At 47.2% G+C, this 20,349-nt stretch overlaps 11 protein-coding genes across 11 annotated transcripts; 8 read left to right on the top strand and 3 right to left on the bottom strand.

Moving 5' to 3' along the window:
* Positions 1 to 1,793: 1,793 nt before the first annotated feature.
* Positions 1,794 to 2,126, top strand: TbgDal_X3030 (hypothetical protein, unlikely; the record flags this gene model as incomplete). The annotated part of the gene is made up of 1 exon (XM_011779181.1): positions 1,794 to 2,126. The coding sequence occupies one exon, from the start codon at positions 1,794 to 1,796 to the stop codon at positions 2,124 to 2,126; it is 333 nt and encodes a 110-aa protein (XP_011777483.1).
* A 270-nt stretch (positions 2,127 to 2,396) lies between these two features.
* TbgDal_X3020 (hypothetical protein, unlikely) lies at positions 2,397 to 2,819 on the bottom strand (the record flags this gene model as incomplete). Its single annotated transcript, XM_011779180.1, has 1 exon — positions 2,397 to 2,819. The coding sequence occupies one exon, from the start codon at positions 2,817 to 2,819 to the stop codon at positions 2,397 to 2,399; it is 423 nt and encodes a 140-aa protein (XP_011777482.1).
* Positions 2,820 to 4,088: 1,269 nt separating this feature from the next.
* TbgDal_X3010 (hypothetical protein, unlikely) lies at positions 4,089 to 4,457 on the bottom strand (the record flags this gene model as incomplete). Its single annotated transcript, XM_011779179.1, has 1 exon — positions 4,089 to 4,457. One exon carries the CDS (start codon positions 4,455 to 4,457, stop codon positions 4,089 to 4,091), a length of 369 nt encoding a protein of 122 aa, XP_011777481.1.
* Positions 4,458 to 5,827: 1,370 nt separating this feature from the next.
* On the top strand, positions 5,828 to 6,889 carry TbgDal_X3000 (cysteine peptidase, Clan CD, family C13,putative; the record flags this gene model as incomplete). The annotated part of the gene is made up of 1 exon (XM_011779178.1): positions 5,828 to 6,889. The coding sequence occupies one exon, from the start codon at positions 5,828 to 5,830 to the stop codon at positions 6,887 to 6,889; it is 1,062 nt and encodes a 353-aa protein (XP_011777480.1).
* Positions 6,890 to 9,027: 2,138 nt separating this feature from the next.
* On the top strand, positions 9,028 to 12,756 carry TbgDal_X2990 (receptor-type adenylate cyclase GRESAG 4,putative; the record flags this gene model as incomplete). Its single annotated transcript, XM_011779177.1, has 1 exon — positions 9,028 to 12,756. The coding sequence occupies one exon, from the start codon at positions 9,028 to 9,030 to the stop codon at positions 12,754 to 12,756; it is 3,729 nt and encodes a 1,242-aa protein (XP_011777479.1).
* A 167-nt stretch (positions 12,757 to 12,923) lies between these two features.
* On the top strand, positions 12,924 to 13,370 carry TbgDal_X2980 (hypothetical protein; the record flags this gene model as incomplete). Its single annotated transcript, XM_011779176.1, has 1 exon — positions 12,924 to 13,370. One exon carries the CDS (start codon positions 12,924 to 12,926, stop codon positions 13,368 to 13,370), a length of 447 nt encoding a protein of 148 aa, XP_011777478.1.
* Positions 13,371 to 14,564: 1,194 nt separating this feature from the next.
* Positions 14,565 to 14,960, top strand: TbgDal_X2970 (hypothetical protein; the record flags this gene model as incomplete). The annotated part of the gene is made up of 1 exon (XM_011779175.1): positions 14,565 to 14,960. One exon carries the CDS (start codon positions 14,565 to 14,567, stop codon positions 14,958 to 14,960), a length of 396 nt encoding a protein of 131 aa, XP_011777477.1.
* A 174-nt stretch (positions 14,961 to 15,134) lies between these two features.
* TbgDal_X2960 (major surface protease gp63, putative) lies at positions 15,135 to 16,910 on the top strand (the record flags this gene model as incomplete). Its single annotated transcript, XM_011779174.1, has 1 exon — positions 15,135 to 16,910. One exon carries the CDS (start codon positions 15,135 to 15,137, stop codon positions 16,908 to 16,910), a length of 1,776 nt encoding a protein of 591 aa, XP_011777476.1.
* Positions 16,911 to 17,658: 748 nt separating this feature from the next.
* Positions 17,659 to 18,201, top strand: TbgDal_X2950 (T. brucei spp.-specific protein; the record flags this gene model as incomplete). Its single annotated transcript, XM_011779173.1, has 1 exon — positions 17,659 to 18,201. One exon carries the CDS (start codon positions 17,659 to 17,661, stop codon positions 18,199 to 18,201), a length of 543 nt encoding a protein of 180 aa, XP_011777475.1.
* A 1,165-nt stretch (positions 18,202 to 19,366) lies between these two features.
* On the top strand, positions 19,367 to 19,711 carry TbgDal_X2940 (hypothetical protein, unlikely; the record flags this gene model as incomplete). Its single annotated transcript, XM_011779172.1, has 1 exon — positions 19,367 to 19,711. The coding sequence occupies one exon, from the start codon at positions 19,367 to 19,369 to the stop codon at positions 19,709 to 19,711; it is 345 nt and encodes a 114-aa protein (XP_011777474.1).
* Positions 19,712 to 19,746: 35 nt separating this feature from the next.
* On the bottom strand, positions 19,747 to 20,349 carry TbgDal_X2930 (hypothetical protein, unlikely; the record flags this gene model as incomplete). The annotated part of the gene is made up of 1 exon (XM_011779171.1): positions 19,747 to 20,349. One exon carries the CDS (start codon positions 20,347 to 20,349, stop codon positions 19,747 to 19,749), a length of 603 nt encoding a protein of 200 aa, XP_011777473.1.

Genomic DNA, 20,349 nt, shown 5'->3' with positions numbered 1-20,349 from the left:
AAAGGACTTTGTGTAATGTGACATTGACTGCCCTACATGTGGCACCTGATAAAGTACTATGCAGTACGCACTCAGTCCCTCAACAATAACGATTCCATAGTCCAACAACTTCGGATAAAATCAGAAACATTAGCGTGTTACCACACTGGAGGATGTTCCCATGGCCAATAATGTCCCGCGTTTTCACAACTATTACTCCGAGTTATTCAGCAGCAAAGCACACCTCTGTTAGGGTGCCGCTAGAGGAGTTACGTCTGCAGAAGCAGCAAAAGGAAAAAAAAGTAACAGAGCCCTTCTGTCTCCAATTCAAAAACTAACGGGTGGTAGCACCAGTATGATTACTAAAATTCATTACCTGTTGCACAATGTGTGAGGCAAAGGGTGGTTAAATCAACTACAGAAAAAGCGCTACAATGGCAACGGTGAACACAACTTAAAAAAACTGAATGTTTGTTTTCAACATGCTTCGTGCAGCCCACAAAAAAGACTTTACACACCCAAAGCTCCAACCATTACGTTTCTTTTAAGTTAAAGGGCACTGATATTTTTCGAAAAGGAGTAGCCAACTGTACACCCCACAGCTGCATCATCGTGATATATACCACTTGGTGATCGCTCATTGACGACCAGGTACGATTTTTATATTAAAAAAAGAGGCACCTTATACGTTGCCGTAACAGTAATAATATAGAGGTTAATCAGAAATGCAGCAAAAATGGGGGTTTTAAACCCTTTGTAAAAGCATATAGTTCTGTGGATTCACGAAACTCAACACGAAACCGAAGCGAGCTCCAGATTCCCCATAGGCGCATTACCTCTTTGACAGTGAGCGTACTGGACCAACCGACGGTACGAGCTCAGCTATCGAAGACATTTAAATAGATTTCACTCCCCTCCAGCATCGAAAAAGAAATTAAGGAGAGTTAATAAATTTAGAGACATTCCTAAACAGCAAATAGTGGCCTATTAGACAATCCGTTTAATGAGTTGATGGAGAAAGTAATTTTCATTCCCTCTATCTCTCCAACTAAAGCCAACGGTTGTTGGAAAGGCATTTGCTGGTCGTGTACAGTTCCCCACTAAATGGGGTGGGGGCTCAATAAAAACGAAATTGCGTACGAAATTCACTGTTCGACGCATGCGCATATGTATGGACCCCCGTAAGGGGGTCATGACAATCAGTAAGTAGGTGCACCCGCGAAAACACAACCGTGTATTGCCTAATACACCTCCCCGTCCCCACCCCCCAAAAAAAGAAGACGGAGAACAACCTGTGTATAAAGCGACGGGAAGTGTAAGCACTGCAGTTGTCCACCATGTTCCCTCTCTGTTGTTTTCCACCTTCTCTCTTGTCCCTGCACAAAAGCATTCGCCTTCAGTCCAAGAACTACCCAACCGCCAAGCCTTCACTACGCACCTACATATAGTAGGGGGGAAGTAAAAGGTGATTCCCACCGCCTTCGCTACGCGATGCCCAAACTCACCCTGTCAGTGATGAAAAGTATATCTCTGCAGGAAGCAAAGTTTTCTCTCAAACAGTATTACGTTGCCGAGAGGTTCATTGATCACAACGGCAGTGTACAACACCTTCACTTGCCAGTGGTGATGTCACAAAAAAAAAAAATAGTAATGACATTCCAACGCAACCAATACCACCTTTCAACTCCTCCTTATTTCAGTCAATCGGTTCCCCCTTCTTTAGCTTCAAAAAAGAAACATGTGTACATGCATATGCCGATCAACAAGTATCCCCGACCAGGCTTTCTCTTCCATATCCTCTACAAAACGAATGAATGAGCCCTGCCATCCCCTCAGGCAGCTCCACGTCATATCGCCAATTTTCGCGTTTCCGTACCTGTGCAGAAGAAACGCAACACATAAGCGAAGAACAAAAAGCCCAATGTATGCGATGCCCGACTCTGTTCGCCAAAAAAAAAAAACGTAGTAGACATGGGAACGGACTCCGACGCTTACGGAAAAAAAAACAGGTGGGACTTACGTTCAACAGCTGCATCTACCTTTGCAACGCACGATGGCAGCACAGGGAGGTGCTTCAACATCACAAACAAAAACGTTACAACTTAAGAATGAGGTCACCAGGTCGCAACACCGGTAACCACACATGAAAATGACCTGAGCACCAACAGTAATAAAGAAGAAAAGCATGTCGCGCCTGGGATCCCAGGTTCACCTTGGGCCACAGAAGGCGGTTGTCCCTACTGAACAAACCCTCCAACACAAATAGAGAAGGGGATCTCGTCCACAACCCTTCGGGAAACCAAAAGTAGGATAGCGCCCGATGCGCGGGGACTCTCGGTGGTCAAGCAGATCATTCAATTTCGGGTCTGTAACATTACATCATCCTCGGCACCCGTTCCCTTAGTAAAACAACAGATTCACCCGCATCGTAGCTCCAGAAAACACGTGGCGCAGCACAGTGGTACCGAAGAATTTGCCACATCATATAAATATAGCAGGGGACGTGCAGCGGACGATCCCAATATGACCCTCTGACACCGCAACAGCTCTAACCCAGGAAACAAAACTGACCGTGCCCAAGCGGACTTCTCGACTGAGGGAGGGCACATCCCGAACGGAACTGGTGGCAAAACTACAAAAAAAAACCCTCCGCTCCACACTGGGCGCACGGCCTCAACTGCAGCAGATGCGATCCGCGTTAGCGGGAGAACCCACCAAGAACCACCGGAGGAGATTCCTTTAAAATGGCATGGTGTTCCCCATTTCTCTATTCTGCCTTTGGCTACGGGTCGCGCACCCCCTTGAGACGTGGGGAACCGCTCTGGATTCCAGTTCTCCATCACCCGTGCGAAAATTGATACGCGGCTGTGTCATGGGTTGTCAGGCAGTGATCCACCCGCCGTGCAGAGCAGCCTCCCCATATTGGAGGCGATGCGGTGTTGAGACGGCAGGGGGAGAGGGTTGTAGGGAAGCTTAGTGGGACTATCACGCGGGCAGGGATATCGTCGGACCGTTGGGTACGTTAGAGAACAGGTGCACAACGTTGCAGTGCTTGGTTTTGTCTTCCTTGTGCCTGAGGTGCTTGCCGAGGGGTGGCCCTGCGGGGACAGTAGGAGAACGGCAACAGCCGGAGTGGCGTGCGGTCTCTGTATTCGCAGGGGGGAGCTTCTCGTAATAGTGCCCCAAAAGTTTGGGAGTCGTGTTGTATCATGATTAAAAAAAACGCAGAAGGGTTTGAACCTCTGAGGCTGGGTGATGTGTGCTGCGTTATCCCGAAGGTACGTCTCTTTTATTTTGTATGTGTGGCGAACAAATTTTGTTTTTGAAAGGTGGTACCCTGGGCTGTGAGGAAGATTTGTTACCTGAATGGAGGATGGAACGGTGTTCGGCTCACCCACACAGCATCAAAAAGGGTGGAGTCGTTAGGGAGGGATGTAGCGGGTAGGTGTATGGTTCCTCCACCTGCCATTATCCCTTCCCTTCCGGCGACCGCGTTTGTGTCAATAGTGGAGATTACCTTTTTAAAAAAATATATGTTGGTTGTAAACGATAAGGGGGAACTGTTGAGGAAAGTATTCTGAACCGTCCAGAAAGTTCATGCGACCAAAAAACAAAGCCGCATAGCCGTCGCAGGCAGTTAAATGGATGGTATGTATACGGATCGTCTTGTTGGAAAGCAGAAGTTGTGTAAGAGCAAATGTGGAAAGAAATGTAACCCAACCCTTCTCTTGAGTGCCGTAATGGACCTATCACTCGGCGTGTTTTGGAAGCGGAGTTTAACTCCGCTCACGTAGAGGAACTGTATGGCGCCGTAAAGAAGAATTAATTTGCTCTTACTTTGAAGTACAAATAGGAGGTGAGTACGATTCACAGGGTCAGAGTGAAGTCAAGGTGAGATTGCTTAGTAACAGCATGCGTAAAAAAAAAAATGAGTGACGTTTCCCGTGCAGATTTTTTTTGGAAAAAAAATCTCTTATAAGTTATAATTATTGGTGATGCTGTTTTTTTCTTTTAGAAGAACATGGAAATAAAGTTGCGCAGTTGAAACTTATGATATACCCAAATCGCCGCGGATACGACTTTACGTTGTCACTTTCATAAAATTATTACTAAAAAAGAGAACAAGTGTATCCCCTGCTGAAGAAATCGGTTTTGATAGCAAGTACATGTTCTTTTCGGTATTCTCTAGATTTGATACCGCTAATATACATATACCTCAAAACGATTATTGTTCCCATATTTAGGAGTAAACGGTGTCGTAAAAGAACGCTTTTGTCGAATTTTATTAGCAGCTGTTTCAGGGGAGCTTCAATGAGGTGGACACACTTTGGCTCATCAACTATGAGAAATGATGACGAAAGTAATTCATAAGGCTCTGGAGTACAGGCCCAGCGATGTTTGGGTAAGTGCATGCAAAAAAGTTCGTTACGGAATATCAAATCAATCTTTAATACCGATTGCTTTCCCTGGTGTACCATTACTTTTGATGATGTCCTAAGCAAATCCACGCGTTTACACTATTGAGAAGGAGTGAAAGTTATTTGGGAGTGATCGTAGGACTAATTTTGTCGGTTGTACCTCACCTTATAAACATCTGATGTGGGAACCAATTTTTTCTGTTGTAACGATACAAACCTACTGTGCTTCTTTGTAGGCATGAGAACAACGTGCGTAAGTGCGTGTGTTTTTTTAAATGTTCCTCGTTAACACCTGTTTTTACGCTAAGTAACAGTAAATCACAAACCGTTTGCGAGTAAATAATATGACTCTTTTTATCTTTGTTACCTTTTTTGGGGGAAAACTGATGGGGACTGCCCATATAGCCACTATGGCCGTAGACTGTGATTAATTTATTTTAAAATAGATATGGGCTGCCGAATTCTTTTTCTCTTTAAATAGGATACAACATTTGTGGAAACCCTTTATTCCTCTACGTTAAACTCTTCCCCTCTTTCTCAGGAACAAAAAGGCTTGTGAAAGGACCGATCGACGCCAAAAAAAAAAGATAGTTGTGGTAAACAAAATTGTAAGGGTCTTTATCATTTATTCTTATAGACATAACGGGTGGTCTTTGTTGATTCAAGAGTCTCTTGTGCGGTGTGCAGGTTAAAATTATACTGATTCTGTGCAAATACTTTACGGTGAGGGCAAGGCCGAGTCTATTGTGGCACCTTTTGTTTTCTTAATTTCTGTTAAGAGGCGAAATTCTGTTTTCGTCCATCCAAAAGCCACGTTGAAGGTTAGCTCAGATTATGATCCCCACTGTGCTGGGCATATGTTTTTTATCTTATTTCTTTATATTTCGATAAAAATATAAATAAGGGGCGTAACGCTCATTCTTTCTTGATGTGTGCGACGTTGCTCCTAGGTGTGGTGAATGAATACGGTTGCTAAATGATAGAAAGAGGCTTTGGAACACAAGAAGGCGCCAGACTGCTATGGTGTCTATCAATCAAGGGATTCACCGGGCGCTGTGTCCAGCTTTCAGTGGAGTGGCTTGTTGTTAATTTCTCAAAAAAAGAAAACAATAATGCTGTGTGTTGCGGATACTGTGTTTACCATATATTTTTACAAAGTCGGTGCGTTGGATGTTGCTGAGACTTTGTTTGGAAATGATCGTTTGAAGAGCGACATTAGTGTTGCACTCACGTGTTACGACTATTTTTTTTTTCCTGTTCGTGTTTACATTCATAATTTGTTGTTGTCTGTTCTCTGCTTTTGAGTTTGTTTTACATCTACATGTCGAATCTGATTAACGCTACGTCCTTTTTGCCAAGTGTACGTCTCTTTGCTTTCTTTTTCTGAAAGAAAGGATATATATCTATATTTTTTGCGAATTCCTGAAAACATGGGAGGCTGCGTCAGTACTGCATTGAAAGTGGGTGCGGAAACGGTGGCTGAAGGTCACATCGATTTAATAAGTTTTGCTATTAATTATTTTAAGAACGCCGTTCCCTATATTGTGAAATATCTTGGGAGACAACAGCGGCCAAAAGAAGTTGATATGGAGGCAACACTTACGGAAGCTAAGGAATCTAAAGGTTTTCAGCCGTGGAAGATTTCATGTCAGCCAAAGGGAGCTGTCCGTGGCCTCTTTATTGGAGTAAACTATGGCAACACAGAGGCACAGCTCTCTGGTTGTTGCAATGACATTATGATGATGATCGGAGCACTTCAGAAGAGGAACTTTCCCCTAACTGAGGTAGTCATCCTTGCTGATGAAGAAGACGTTCCAGGTCGTACTGGTGAGCCGACGCGGGCCAATATTTTGCGGTATTTGGCTTGGCTCGCCCAAGATGCGCAACCTAATGACGTTCTATTCTTTCACTACTCGGGTCACGGTACGCGTGCTAACGCAAGAGACGACGATTGTGAAGAGTACGACCAATGTATTGTTCCGATGGATTACGTGGAAAATGGATGTATTGTCGATAACGAAATCCATGAGATATTGGTTTCGCAATTGCCGAAGGGGGTACGACTCACAGCTGTGTTCGACTGCTCGCACTCCGGTTCTATGCTTGACTTGCCGTACGCGTATGTCTGTGACAGCTCTAAGGACGGAAGTGGTTCATGTGGCATGAAGCGGGTTCGTGAAGATAACGATGTTCAGGCGGATGTTCTAATGATATCTGCCTGTGCTGATGATGAAGCAGCGTTGGGCGTTGACAATACCCAAGATTTTTATGAAAGTGGGAAAGATTCCGGTGGTGCTGCCACCTTCTGTCTCACTGCGATGATGATGAGAGAGGAGCCGCTCACATTTTTGGATCTACTTGTGCATACCCGTGAGATGCTGAAGTCTAGGGGGTTCACACAAGTTCCACACCTGAGTGCATCCAAACCCATCAATCTGATGCAGCGTTTTTCACTGGAGGGACTCTTTCCGCAGGAACGGACGCTCCTGTAGTCCTCTTTGCCTGGAATGAAGATGTGCATGTGACCCTTCTTGAGTGAAATTTCCACTCTTTTTATTCTGTTACAACTCGTATTGAGCCGACGGAGAGCAGGTGCGTTTTTTTCTTTAAAAAAGGATAATATAGCAGAACACGATAGTCCAGGTTGTGCATACTTATGCATGAACACACGCATGAGTGTGTGCTTACACATTTATTTACATTTGCACTTGTTGTTGTTGTTTTTTTTTACTTCTTAGAGTGAGATGTGAATTTTTTTTCTTTGCTTGAGAAGAACAGCTTGTGTTATACTTACATGTTTCGACACTAGGGCTTCTTCTTAAGGGGAAATGGGAATTTCTATTCCTAGGAAAAGAGCGGGAAAAAGGTGCATCCTGAAGAGGAAAGTGCGTGAAGTCATATTTTGACAGATGCTTTCCAAGGATCTACAGGAAGTTTTGATCTCGTGTTCCCCTTTAACTGACGCGGTGAGCGTCCGCCTTCTATGTTCCCCAAATACTGGAAGATGTGGGCGCAACCGCTTACTTTTTTTCTTTTTTTTTTTTTGTGGAGTAATGGTGGGTTATTGTGCAAGGAAACTGGGTGTCGCAAGTGGAAAATGCGTCTTAAATTAAAAGGTTTTCTACTGTGGGGGAAATTTAATAAGAGAAAGGTGAATCATAATTTGAACACGTTTCGTGTTATTTTCCGTTTTCATTTTTTTGTTATTGTGGGCTTACGAAGCTGAGGTGAAGCATTTCGTGGCTATCGTTAAGGTAGTATACACTTGTTCCATTTGTGTTAAGTTTCAAACACTGATCTGTTTCTTTGTTTCCATGTTCGTCTCTTAATAAGGGTTAAAAGGGAATGTTTTATCTTTGAAATGTCATTTTGATCATGGAGGCTCAATGTCATTCCTCTTTTTTGCAAAATTGTGCAACGGCATATCGAAGATCGAATGGGTGTGCTGTTAGAGGAAGAGGACCCGGTTATGGGCTTTAGCAGGGTGAGCAAAGTTCTCGCTGCTGCACTGATGGGCATCTTCCTGTTTTTTAACGGCTCTCGCGGTGTCGTGCCAGCAAGCTAACGGATCGCCAATGAACTTTGGGTTGGACATGTGTTGCGTGTCTGGTCTTTCTTCCTATCTCCCGTTTCGCGGCGATTTTTTTTTTTTTTTTTTGCTTTAAGGGCCAACAGTCGCTGAAGGTGATATGTTCGATGAGAAGTGGTGGACGCATTGTGCTATTCCTGGAGGCAAGGCAGGGGGCCTTGTGGGTTGGGTTTGGTTGTTGGGAATATAGAAGCTGATGCTTGGTTCGGTGTTTACGCGTCTCTGAAACGGATCAAGAACTTTTCCTAACTGTTGGTGCTTTTTGGGGGAGTTGGTCAGTTTGGTGTTTGTGTGAACATCCCTACAATTTAATTCCTTTAATGACACTGTGTTCCTCCTACGGGAACTGAGTTGTAGTTGTCGTGTATGTTAAGTCAAGTTCCTTGCTCGGTGTTCGGGGGAAACTCTAGGTGTTTTGCACATCGAAGTTTACGGTTTTGTGCAAGCGGGTCCTAAAGGGTTAATTACATCTAAAGTTTGGGCGAAAGGTGGTGTTTGGCGTTGGAACTTGAAGCGGAACAGAGAACTTGTTTCCGCTATCTGTTGTATTAAAGGGTTCGTTTGTTGCAATTTTTTTTCTTTTTGCAGTCGTGGAAAAGGGTTATTGCCCTTCCCACAGTGCCGGTGTATGTTGCTGATGGGCCTCTATTTGGTTACCGTTGAACTTGAGGCATAGAAGCAGACAGTATTTGGTATTTTGTGTTTGCGTCTCGTGCGATACAGCGACGATAAAGTTTTGTTTGTGTGAACTCATAGTGCGTGCTACACACATATGTTTCACAGGCGGTTCAGAGGTAGAGCTAGTGGTGATTTGGAGGTGATGAACAATTTTCCACTCTCGACTTGCATTGTTTTTATTATTTTAAGGTTATGTGCGCGCGGTGTCTGACATCGTTTTCCTGTAAAGTGATGGATTCCCTGAGTTTTACTCATGTCTTTTGTTATTGACAACGCAACCCCATTTGTACATTGTACTTTCCATCTTAATTATTTAACTAGAAGGATTGTTAACGTATTTCCCCCCAAATTACGACCGTCACCATGCACGAATCGACAGTGGGACGCAGGGCACAGCAGCGTCGTCGTTTCTCCACTCGTCCAGGAACCGAGGGAAGCGTTGGGACTGGTTCTGTCGGCCACTTACGTATTTTCCCGGGAGTAATGTTGCACCTGTGGATACTCCTGTCGTTGTGCGTCCCCTGTTCACTGGCGCAAGGGGGGCATGAGGTGAGGATGACTGTGAAAGTTTTGTCCCTTATGTTTAATTCCGCAGGCGCCACTGTTGACATCATAAATTCTTTGAATGTGGGGTTTAACGCTTCCTTGGCCGCGCAAAATTGGACTGTAGTGGCAGGGATTGACGTCACGGTTATTAGGCCTCCTTCATATAACGTCTCCGCAGCAGAATACTTGGAGAATTACGTGAAAAACGCAGACGACGGTGAAAGTTTGCTGGTTGTGTTCGGTCCGATGGGGGAGGGAAACATAAGGAAATCTTACAAGGTGTTGAAAGAGCACAACCTTGTAGCCTTCGCTCCGCTAACAGAGTTGACAGAATCCCGCAAGTTTTTGCCGAACTTATACTTCTTGCGACCTGAACCAAGCGCTGAGCTGGTAGCCCTTATCCGCTATGCTGTTAATCACATGCGCGTGCTGCGGTTGGGTTTTATGTACACTGAAAGTCTGGCGGGGGCGCCATCAGCGCATTCTCGAGCAACAGAGTTAATGTCCCAACTAGGGTACGAGCTTTGTTGTCTGTTCACTGTGCCAAATGATGTTGAAGAAACTGCCTCCGGTGAGGCGTTCGAAGCAGAGTGGGAAAAGTTTGCCCAGAATCTTCCACAGGCCGCCATTATGTTCACTCGGATAAACGACTATACCAAACAAATTGTCGGGAGGTTAGTGTCCGACCAACGGACCGCGACTACTGTTCTGCTTGCGCCCTCTTTGCTTCAGAAGTCACTCGTTGCTGTATGGAGGCAGGCCCTGGAAGCGAGCAATGTATCGTTTGTACCTCATCGTTTGATCCAAACTGGCACAAATCCGCTTGCCAAGACAACTTACTTCGGAGCAATCAGACGCTTCCAGAATGAGGCAAGGGATTACTTAACGCGGCATCCGGAATGGTCAGGTCTCAGCGACTCGAATCACTTCCTCACCAACGATGTAGATGGGGAACTAATGGTGTACGGATGGATTGCGGGTGAGGTACTTATGCGTGCTCTTAGGAGCAACACAAAATTGGGCGACCGTATTTCGTTCATAAACTCATTGTACGACCAACGCCGTTACGTGATTGATGATCTTGTAATTGGAGACTTCGGTGGTGAATGTGCCACAGGTGCCGCCGCTCAGGGTGCCGTCTGCGACTGCAACCGCGGTGGCAAAAAGGTGTTTATGAAAGAAGTTGTTAAAGGTTATCACTTCCAACATGTCCTTCCAGGGATTTTCTCAACGAGCCGAGACCACTGTTATTCTAATGCCATCCAACTGCACCCTCCGCTTAGTGGAGTCATCATGAGGATGTCCGACAACCTCACGATGCTCAGGGCTGCGCTGGAGTTTTATCATGGCATATCTTCCACAGCCTCACTTTTGAATGTCGGCGAACTCAACAGACTTATTATGCTTCAGGTTGGCAGCACCACAGAACAATCCATGAATGATCTTGTTGAGCTGCGAAAAAACAGTATCATCACAGCGGTGTTTGGGGTTGTGGTCGAGGAAATGTTAACCGTGAAAAATTTAACCTTCATCGATCCCATTGTCATGAATCCTCGTTTGAACAAGTTCAGAAGTAATGTAATCCACCTATCGCCAACATTGGAACAACAACTGTACGTGCTTGTGAGCTATTTGTCCAAGAACCGCCAAGGACCGGTTCATTTGGCTGTCTATAGTCGAGAAGGTGCTGAGATAGCGGAGGTATTGACGAGGACGCTAGTGACATTTCGCGCAAATCTCTCCTCCAGTAAAATATTTAGGGACGTGGGCGAGCTGGAGAAATACCTCCCAGCAAAAGGCGATGTGTTTCTTCTTGGTATTGGCAGCGGTAATATTCCGACAGTCAAAGAGTACCTCCGTACTCATCAAGATGTGCGTATTTTCGTCCAGTTTTCCGAGGTAATGCTGATGTACGACGAATTCGTTGGGGGTTTCAACGGTAGCGCGGGTGCGGATCGTGTTCTTTTCGCAACCAACCTTCCCCACTGGGGCGACACCGATTCAAAATCGAAAACAGTTCGAAAGTTCCACAAAGTTGTGAAACCGCCTCACCGAACCCCTTTGGCCCTACTAGGTTTTGCCACTGAGCGGCTTATGCAGCGAAATATCCGTCGAATGGAAAAGGTGACCTCCCAACTATTGGTCGACCTCTTCTTTGAGGAAGCCTCAATCACTGTTGACGACATGCGGTATGGCACCTACGACAGAGAAAGTTGCCTGATTTCAGGTTTTGCCGCGGCGGCCAATTGCATCTCGAATTTTGGTGCTACGAACATATCCGTGTGGTCCATGGCGCGTGTGATGAATTCAAGTGTGCCAGTGTTGCAAGATCCGGTTACGCCACAAATGTTTTACGTGGACCCCAACGCAAATGGCCTTACAGCGGCGCAACTAGCAGGTGCTATTGCTGGGTCTGTTCTCCTTTTTTTCGTGCTGCTCTTTATTGCGGTGCCGTTGTACTTCGCAACTCGGAGCGGGCGCGACAATGACAACGCCCCGAAAGAACTAACAGCCCCCGTTACCATTGTTTTCACGGATATTGAGGGCAGCACGGCGCAGTGGGCAGCACACCCTGAGCAAATGCCCGACGCCGTAGCCACGCATCATCGTTTGATCCGCTCCCTTATTGTGCAGTACCGCTGCTACGAGGTGAAGACCATCGGGGACTCGTTTATGATCGCGTGTAGGAGTCCTCTTGCGGCTGTACAACTTGCGTGCAACTTGCAGCGATCATTCCTCCTTCACAACTGGAGAACCACACTGTTTGACCAATCCTACCGGCAGTTTGAGGAACAGAGAGCTGAGGTGGAAAATGATTATGTTCCACCAACTGCTCACCTCGCCGATGAGGCGTACAGCCAAATGTGGAACGGGCTGCGTGTACGTGTTGGAATCCACACGGGGTTATGCGATATCCGACACGATGAAGTGACGAAGGGTTATGACTACTATGGGCGCACAACTAACATGGCTGCGCGGACAGAGAGTGTCACCAACGGTGGGCAGGTGCTTCTGACTCGGGCCACTTATCTTGCGATGAGCGGCATGGAGCGTGAGCAATTTGATGTAACCGCCCTCGGTGCCTTACCACTGCGTGGCGTACCGGAGCCAGTTGAGATGTACCAGCTGAATACAGTAGCTGGTCGACAGTTTGCAGCACTTCGTCTCGACAGGGATGTTGACGTGCTGAATGACGGTACAGACGGCTCGGTACTCTCTACCAGTGACCACAGTTCTTCACGTGCGGAGTTGAGTGAGTCTTCCCAAGTTATAGTGACCTCCTTGAACGCTTTACTCGGTACTTTCGCGCGTGCTCAGCGGCAAAAGGCGCTTTTACCCTTCTGTGAGCGCTGGCGTGTGGTGTTGCCGCGCAAGCCACCTGCCATTTGGGATGACAGCTACTACCAGGAGGTCATACGGCGCATCGCAGTGAAGGTTGGGCACGTTGTGGATTACTGCGCGTCGAGTGGCGCTGATCATACGTTCAGTACGCTAACGAGCGCCTCGCTGATTGTCATTACCCAGCCACGCGGTTCTTCCTCTTAAACCACGCCTGAGGGGCACGGGGACCCAGCTACCGGCGAGGGTGGAAGTAAAAAAAAACGTAGAGTCCGTAGACGGTTACCAAATCCAAGAACAAGCGAGCTCATTACCCACCGCTGCCCACGCACACGAGCCTATGTACGCATACAAATTTCTACGTATGTTCATGTATGTCCTGTTTGTGCTTATTCCGCTTGATGTCTACTTCCTTAATGTACCATTTTCCATCTTTGGTGGGGGAGACCCCTGACTATTGTAGCGACGACTGTTCGTTGAATCTTATTTGTTCTCAATCAACAGCTTTGAATTATGTTTTTCTCTTAACCTATTTGCCTCACACATTATTTATCTCACCCACTGTTTGTCCCCCCTCATTTATTTTTTATCATCGTTACTACTACTATTATCACTATTATTATTCTTTAGTTCTTGTGAGTGGGCAAGGATGCCTATGCTCACCCACCAACAGTGGTATTTGTTGGACTTCCTCCCTTGAATTCACAACTTCCCCCCTGTTCCGCAACAAAGGAATACTACGCAGTCATGCGCAACGGCAGCGGCTGCGGGGTGCATGTGAGGGGCAATTTCGCACCAACTTGCCACTTTTGTTTGCTTAGTTGCTTCTTTGCTTAATGCGACTTTTGTTTCAGGCAAATGTTTTCAGGGTTCCTCTTCATTACTTTGGCTGTGTCCGACCACACATATGTTTTTATTTCTGCTAACGAAGGGGGAAATAAAGCCACTCAACCAGCGAATGGAAAGCTGTGGCTGTCATGTTTCCTACCCGATACGTGCCCTTTCTCTTTCACTAGGCCGTCATGAGGTATGTGCATACACCGTAAGGTATAACACTGATTGTTTTTGATTATATAGGGGCGAGTAGTTGTACTCTGCATTTATGTGTATACATGTGTGTTGTTGTTGGTTTTTTTCTTATGCCCTAATCCAATTTATTTGGGCCTCCCCACACTCTTATATTTGGCTAGTTTCTTGTGCATGTGCCCTGAACGATGTCTCGGCGCTGGTGCCGATCCCTCCCCCTTTTGGTTTCCTCATTAAAAGCTTTTTGTCGAGTTCCCGCAAGCATGAGTTCGTTTATGTCTATTTGGTGTAGGCTGCGTCGAAAAAAACATAATGGACGGCATGTAGGTTGTCTGCCGTATAGGCTGCTGCCGTGATTCTGCGCTGTTGTCTTGGTGTGTGCGAAAACCAGAGGCCCACTTTACATTTGTCGGCTCATCCTTTTAATTTCTTTTTCCGTCTTGCTCCCGCTTTCTTCTTTGCATTAATTGAGTCAGATATAATATATTTTTTGTTTATAGCATGTGACGTTCAGTTCTCAACTTATTTCTGTGATCGTCTAGAGCGGTTTACTTTGATGCACCTGCCGGTTTAGCACATTCTTCGGATATGCCGCTGATCTATGGTTGATAAAGATGAAAACATTTTAGCAAATGCCACGCGTTTGTGTGGTGTGACGATGTGGAGGCGCATTGGCGTCAGAGCGAGGAAGTGCCGCGCATACAGCGACGTTACAGTGACGTTTCTCCGCTTAGCATTTCATTCACATGACATGCATTACACCTCCGTGTAGCCCAGAAATGAGCAACCTCTCCTATCCCATCTTCTTTCAAGTCGTCGTGCATGTGGATAGAAGTTACAAAGTGATACTGTGGGTTGTACATCATTAGTTCAGGTTTCTATGAGAGGCGTCACCACAATAATTCGGTTGTTATCGCAGGTGCGGGCGTGCGTGCCCCAGAAGCTAGTGTTATTTTGCTGCTTAATTGCCAACAGGCGGTACCGTTAGAATGCAACCCATGCGCACTCACAGACCTCTGGGGGTCTCGCTTTGCATTGCGGCTGCTGGTCATTGTTTTTTGACATATACGCATTCGTTGGCCGCAGCAGTTAGTGGGAATGTGAACAGCAAGATAAGGCAAAAGCGAGAGGTTGCAAAACTGTTATACTTTCGGCTAGCTGTTTTTAAAAAAACTTTTGTCATTATGCCACCAAGTATTTTTTTTTCTAGGGGTTGCTTATGTGGTATTTCCCCCTCCATTTACAAGTCATTTGGTGGGCTTTTGTTCCGCACGGGGGTAGTGAACAATGACCCCAGATTCCGTTGTTTTCTGTTTTTGCGTTTTCACATAGAAGAAAAAATTAGTCCGACGCCACTTTTCGACGCGCTGAATTTGGTTAAGTGAGGTAGAGGGAGTAGTAGGTCTAGTGGTGAAGGGTAATATCGCACGTTAGGTGAATACAGAGAAAATATCTGCCACTATCCGTACGTGCGTACATCAAGGCAGCGCCGTCCAGCTGCTTTTGAGACTGAAAAACAAGGAAAGAGAGGTTGTTTTTAAAGTCGCAAAGGGCGAGAGATGACCCAACTGTTAGGAACCGCTACCTTTTGGTGCATATTTGCCGCTTTCGTCTCGCACCACTTGCGAGCACACGTGCACGTGGAAGCATCAGCGACACATTTGGAAGCACCAGAGGAACAATGGGGAGAGGAAGGCACCGGCGATACGCCCCGTGGTTGGTGCGGAAGTCATCACTCTGCGATTAATCCAGATGATGTGCCGATAGTAGGTACTATGCCCCCTGAATCAGAAGCGAAGGGTACCACTGGCGGTGATTTGATTAGTGCAAGAACTGCATCCGTAGATAAGAAACCTAAATACACCAACAACGTTGATGATTACGGGCAAGGGGAGATTGACAGCAGGTGGAAACCAATTCGCATCAGAGCTTACACGCAAGACTTGAATGACCCCAGCCGCTTCTGCACGATGGCAGGTGATGTCCGTAGCATACTCGTCAGTGGGAAGACGACTGTTTGTACAGCGGGGGATGTTCTCACAGTTCGCAAGAAGCGCGTCATCGTGCAGGTCGCTATTCCAAAGGCAATCAAATTACACACGGATCGCCTGTTGGTAAGGAGATATCACCGGAGGATTGTTTTACCATCCTCATACGCTGGATACTGCAGCTTATTCAAGGTGCCCAAGGGTCACTACACCAATGGTTTTGAGGGTGATGTTAGTATATACGTGGCGGCTCGGCCAACGATAGGGAATATGGCGTGGGCTTCCGTGTGCGCAATGCTCACTGACGGCCGCCCGGTTTCTGGCGTTGTCAACATATCCCCCAAGTACGTTGCCGAAACTGACTTCTTTGTGCGAGTTATCGCACACGAATTAGGACACGCTCTCGGCTTCCAAGCAGATATCCTCATAAGAAGGGGAATTATGAAACAGAAAGGAGGCATTCGCGGACTTAAAACCTCGTGGTTGGTCGATTCTGAGGTTGCGAAGCGTGTCGCGCGGAAGCACTTCAATTGCTCGACGGCTCCGGGTATCGAAATGGAGAATGAAGGAGGTCCCGGCGTTTTCGCAACACACTTGGAGCAACGCAATGCCGTCGAGGACGTGATGGCCCCTTATGGGAACTTGAATTATTTAACTGTGATGTCATTAGGGGTGTTCGCAAGTATGGGACATTACCGCGTCAATTTCAGTCGCGCAGAGAAGACGCGTTGGGGCCTAAATCGTGGATGTAGTTTTCTACAGGAGAAATGCTTGCAGGAAGGAAAGTCAAAGCATCCCGACACGTTCTGCGATCATTTATGGAAGAGCCATCTGTTCACTTGTACCCATGACCGTCTCGGACTCGGCCAGTGTTCCCTAGGTACACATCGAACTGAACTTCCCGCCGAGTTCCGCTACTTCAGAAATTCACGGGTTGGCGGCAAATCCCGTTTCATGGACCATTGCCCGATGGTGGTTCAGTACAACAGCGGTAACTGCGTCAATGGTCAGTCGAAGTTTTTGCGTGGCAGTGAGGTTGGAAAGGGCTCGCGATGTGTGAAGGGTGTCAATTTGAAGTTTTCCAATAAAGATATTGGTGACGTTTGTGTCCGTACGAACTGCACCGGCAAAGAGCTACAGATTCGCTTTTTGCTAGACCACAGCTGGCAGACATGTAAACCCGGTGCTACAGTGCAGCCCCTCGGTCGTCACCTCTGGAAAGGCAGCATCATCTGCCCCACGCGGGAAGAAGTTTGTTTCGATGACGAGGATTACAAGCTTAGATTGACCCCACTTCCGAAACTCCCCACTGACGACAACGCGGCCGTGAACCCTCGTCAAATGTGAATGGTGCCACCTCAGCTGGATCCGCGCCTCCGTCTGGAAAGAGCAGAAAACGCAAAGGCACTGGAGAGCAAAAAGATCCACAGGGGAAGTGCGTAGGGACTGGGAGGGTCCGTGCTGACTTTATGTGACCGAGTTTCCAAAACTCCGGATGTATTGCGAAGGTGCTCGGTGATGCGTAGATAAAATGTACATAATGGGGGATGATACAACTCCGCCAGCAGCGACTGTGCAAACCTTAATCTGCACGAAGCAGGGCACGGGAGCTGTTGCAAGGGGTCACTGTACTTACAAGCACGGGACCTGCGTGCAGAAGCGAGGGGGATTCAACATTTTAACCCCTTTAGGGGGAATGTTGTCAAATGTGGTGAATCTCAGTGTCTTTGTGTGTTGTTTTTTGGGGGCGAGGGGTTATGAGTGGAGATAATCCTCCCATGGAACAATAACTAGCAAGGCAACGTCTCTTTTATACATTCGAACCGCCTGCATTAACGTGCTGAAAGTGACGCACCTCTCTCGTAGAGGTTTCTTAAGCTAAGCTATGGGTATGAATTATAGGACCGCAAGAAAGCATTAGGATGTTCGAAGTGACATAAACCCCCCTTTTGCTTCTGTGGAGGATTATATTATTATTATTTAAAAGCATTCAATGCTATTGGTAAAGGGTATGAAAACCTGAAATGCCTCTCGTAGGTCGGGGGAAAGGCAGTATACCTTTATTGATGCATTCGCTTATATTAAGTCTGAGGTAATGACTATAAGTACGCCTGTGGGCATTTTTGAATATAAGTTCTTGCTGTTTTTACCCAATTTTCATTTGTGGGTGCCAGAACTTTGTTTTACCGCGGTCGTGTTACACAGCAATGCAACTAACGTGCACATCAAAATGCGCATGTGTGTCAGGAAGGGATGCACGAGAAATAAGAAAAAAACTGGAGGCACCGGTGAAAGTTATATAGTTACACTTTTGTTTTTCAAGTTACGGATTGTCCATTTGCTTCTTTTTATACCCCCTTTACAATTTTTTTTTTTTGCTCTTGAAGATGGTGGTTGCTACCATCGCGACTGGCTTCGCCTTGTTCCTCTTGACATTTTGTCTTACAGTTCTTCTGGAGAAGTTCGTACCACAATGTGTTCCACCTTTTCCCCCACTTTCCCCCCCTCGATAGGATTTTGGCGTTTCTTGATGTTTGTGCGCACTCCATCACGTAAGACACGCAGTTTAGCAAATGCTGCTGAACCGCTTCATCCACTTCTATGGATTCCATCTGTGGCGCAGCCGTTTCTCGGTTAAGGCGCACAATGAATATCGTGGTTTCGGTACCAGAAAGAGGGGTAATTGGATCTTTAAAAAAAAAAAATGGAGAGTAAGGGAAAAAAGAAAAAAACAACGAACACCCACAGTGGAGGATAAGGTGGAAAAAAAAAACAGTGGGACGTGGCACGGCTGGAGAAGGGGAACGTCCGCGACCGCCTACAAATATAATGTCAGGAATCCTCTCATCACCAACCGCAGCATGAGGTCTCAACGGGGGTCGGAAAGGGGGCGCCGTCTAAATCACTGTTAGTTCAAACCATACTTTTAGGGGAAATAGGTTTCCCCGCATCTCCGTTTCATTGGATGGTGGCATTTCCCGTCCAATGCAGCCGCTGATTTGTTGGTATCTGCCATACCGAAGAATGCTGGTGGAGGCTTCACTTCATCTCACCTCACTTTTCCGCATTTGCCCTCTCCAATTTACCTGTCCATGTATTTCCCTCGCCACCTTCAGCGTGCCACAAACAGGTACATGGCCTCAGTATTCCCTACATTATTTTTAACTTGTTGAGACCACCTTCCCCCCTTTTTGTATGTTAGCGCACTCTCCGTCACCGCAAGGTTGTTTCACGCGCGTTATTTTCTGCATCCTTCCCCCCCCCCCCCCACACACACACAATGGGGGGGGATAGCTTCATTCAGTTGGTTCAGTTCCGTGGTTGCCTCTGTTTGTAAATCTCCTCGAGGTCTCCACACCCATCGCGTGAACGCCGCCCACACGATGGGAGGTTTGTACTTGCTTTTCCATCCCTTATTTACTTGACACCTTTCCCATCCTTGTTCCCGCTTCCCATCGTTGCAGTGGTGGCGAATCCACCGTCATCCAGCTGGGGCGTCAAGCGATTACCCTGCCCATCGTCCTGAGGTGTGTTTTTAGCTAAAAAGCCACCGGATTCTGCAAATATAAGCCTCGGTGCCTTTTTCCATCATTCCACCCGCGGTCAGATTCCACTCGTTAGAGCGGCGGATTCACGATTTGTTCGTTGAAGAGCCCAAACCGGGCCCCGTGGCCAGCTCTGAAACCGAAGCGTTTGGGCAACCAGAGGCGCAACGGCTTCCCTTCGCCTGAACTTTCCGGAGCGTTTTCTCAAATTCCTTACGCGACGTCGACTCCGCGCTCCCGAGGCCGCGGTGTTTCGGCATGCGAGGAACACTTTGCGTTTTGCACCCAAGCGGTAGCGGAAGGAATCTGGTGGGCAACCGCCTCCGCCTCTCCTTTCTTCATGGCAATTTCCATTCGCTCCCCCAACTTCTTTGTTTCTTGCCCCCACCGACCTCCATTTTCGGTCCCAAGTGGTTCCTCAAAAGGAAAGAAAACACGCTTGGACACCTCTGTATTATGACTCGCCGTCGGGACGCGGACCTAAAGGAGAGGAAAACAGAATACCATAACGCACTCCCCCCGATGTCTGGGAATTCCGCGGGGCGCCTCCCCACCGCAAAACCATTTGGCCCGAGGGGATTCCCGAATCCGTTTCCGCATTGAAGTGGTCCTTCCCTGGGCCTCGCTTCGTCGCCGTATTATTCGTTTCTCCTCGCTACCCATTTGGACGCAAAGTGTAGACTAGCCAGGTAGCCAGCAACGCTAAAGCAAGCCGCCTCTCCAGGCGTCATCCTTGTCTCGCTCAACAGACAAAAGGCGATCCGCTCATCAACAAGGGTTTTGTGGAGTGCTAATCTCTTTCCTTGAGATAGCCCGGCGCAGTTCCACTGCATCCCGCGCAACGACGGGCCGGGATTCTCTTCCACATCCCCGGACAGCAGCATCTTAGTGCGGATGATACTGCTGATGGCACGCTGGCACGTGCCCAGGGACCGACAAATGAAAAACGGTGTCCCAGCAAGACGCTGTTGATCCCTGTGCTGTATGATGCCGTAGACGGAGCAAAAGCAGTGTTCCCCATGAAAGGAACGCTGCTGGCTCTTGGCTTCCCCCGATGATACGGGGTACTGGACCCTGGCACCACGTTGAGGTGGCCGGCATCGCCAGGGTGTAGAGTAGCCACCATCCAATGAAACGGAGATGCGGGGAAACCCATTTCCCCTGAAAGTATGGTTTGAACTAACACTGATTTCGTTTTTTACGGTTACTGTCTTGAGTGGGACCGACGGCACGCTCGTCAT

This window comes from Trypanosoma brucei, chromosome 10 (assembly GCF_000210295.1).
Source record: "Trypanosoma brucei gambiense DAL972 chromosome 10, complete sequence".
In the NCBI taxonomy this organism is placed as follows: domain Eukaryota; phylum Euglenozoa; class Kinetoplastea; order Trypanosomatida; family Trypanosomatidae; genus Trypanosoma; species Trypanosoma brucei.
The sequence above is the reverse complement of the archived record's forward strand: the minus strand, read 5'-3'. Positions and strand labels throughout refer to the sequence as shown.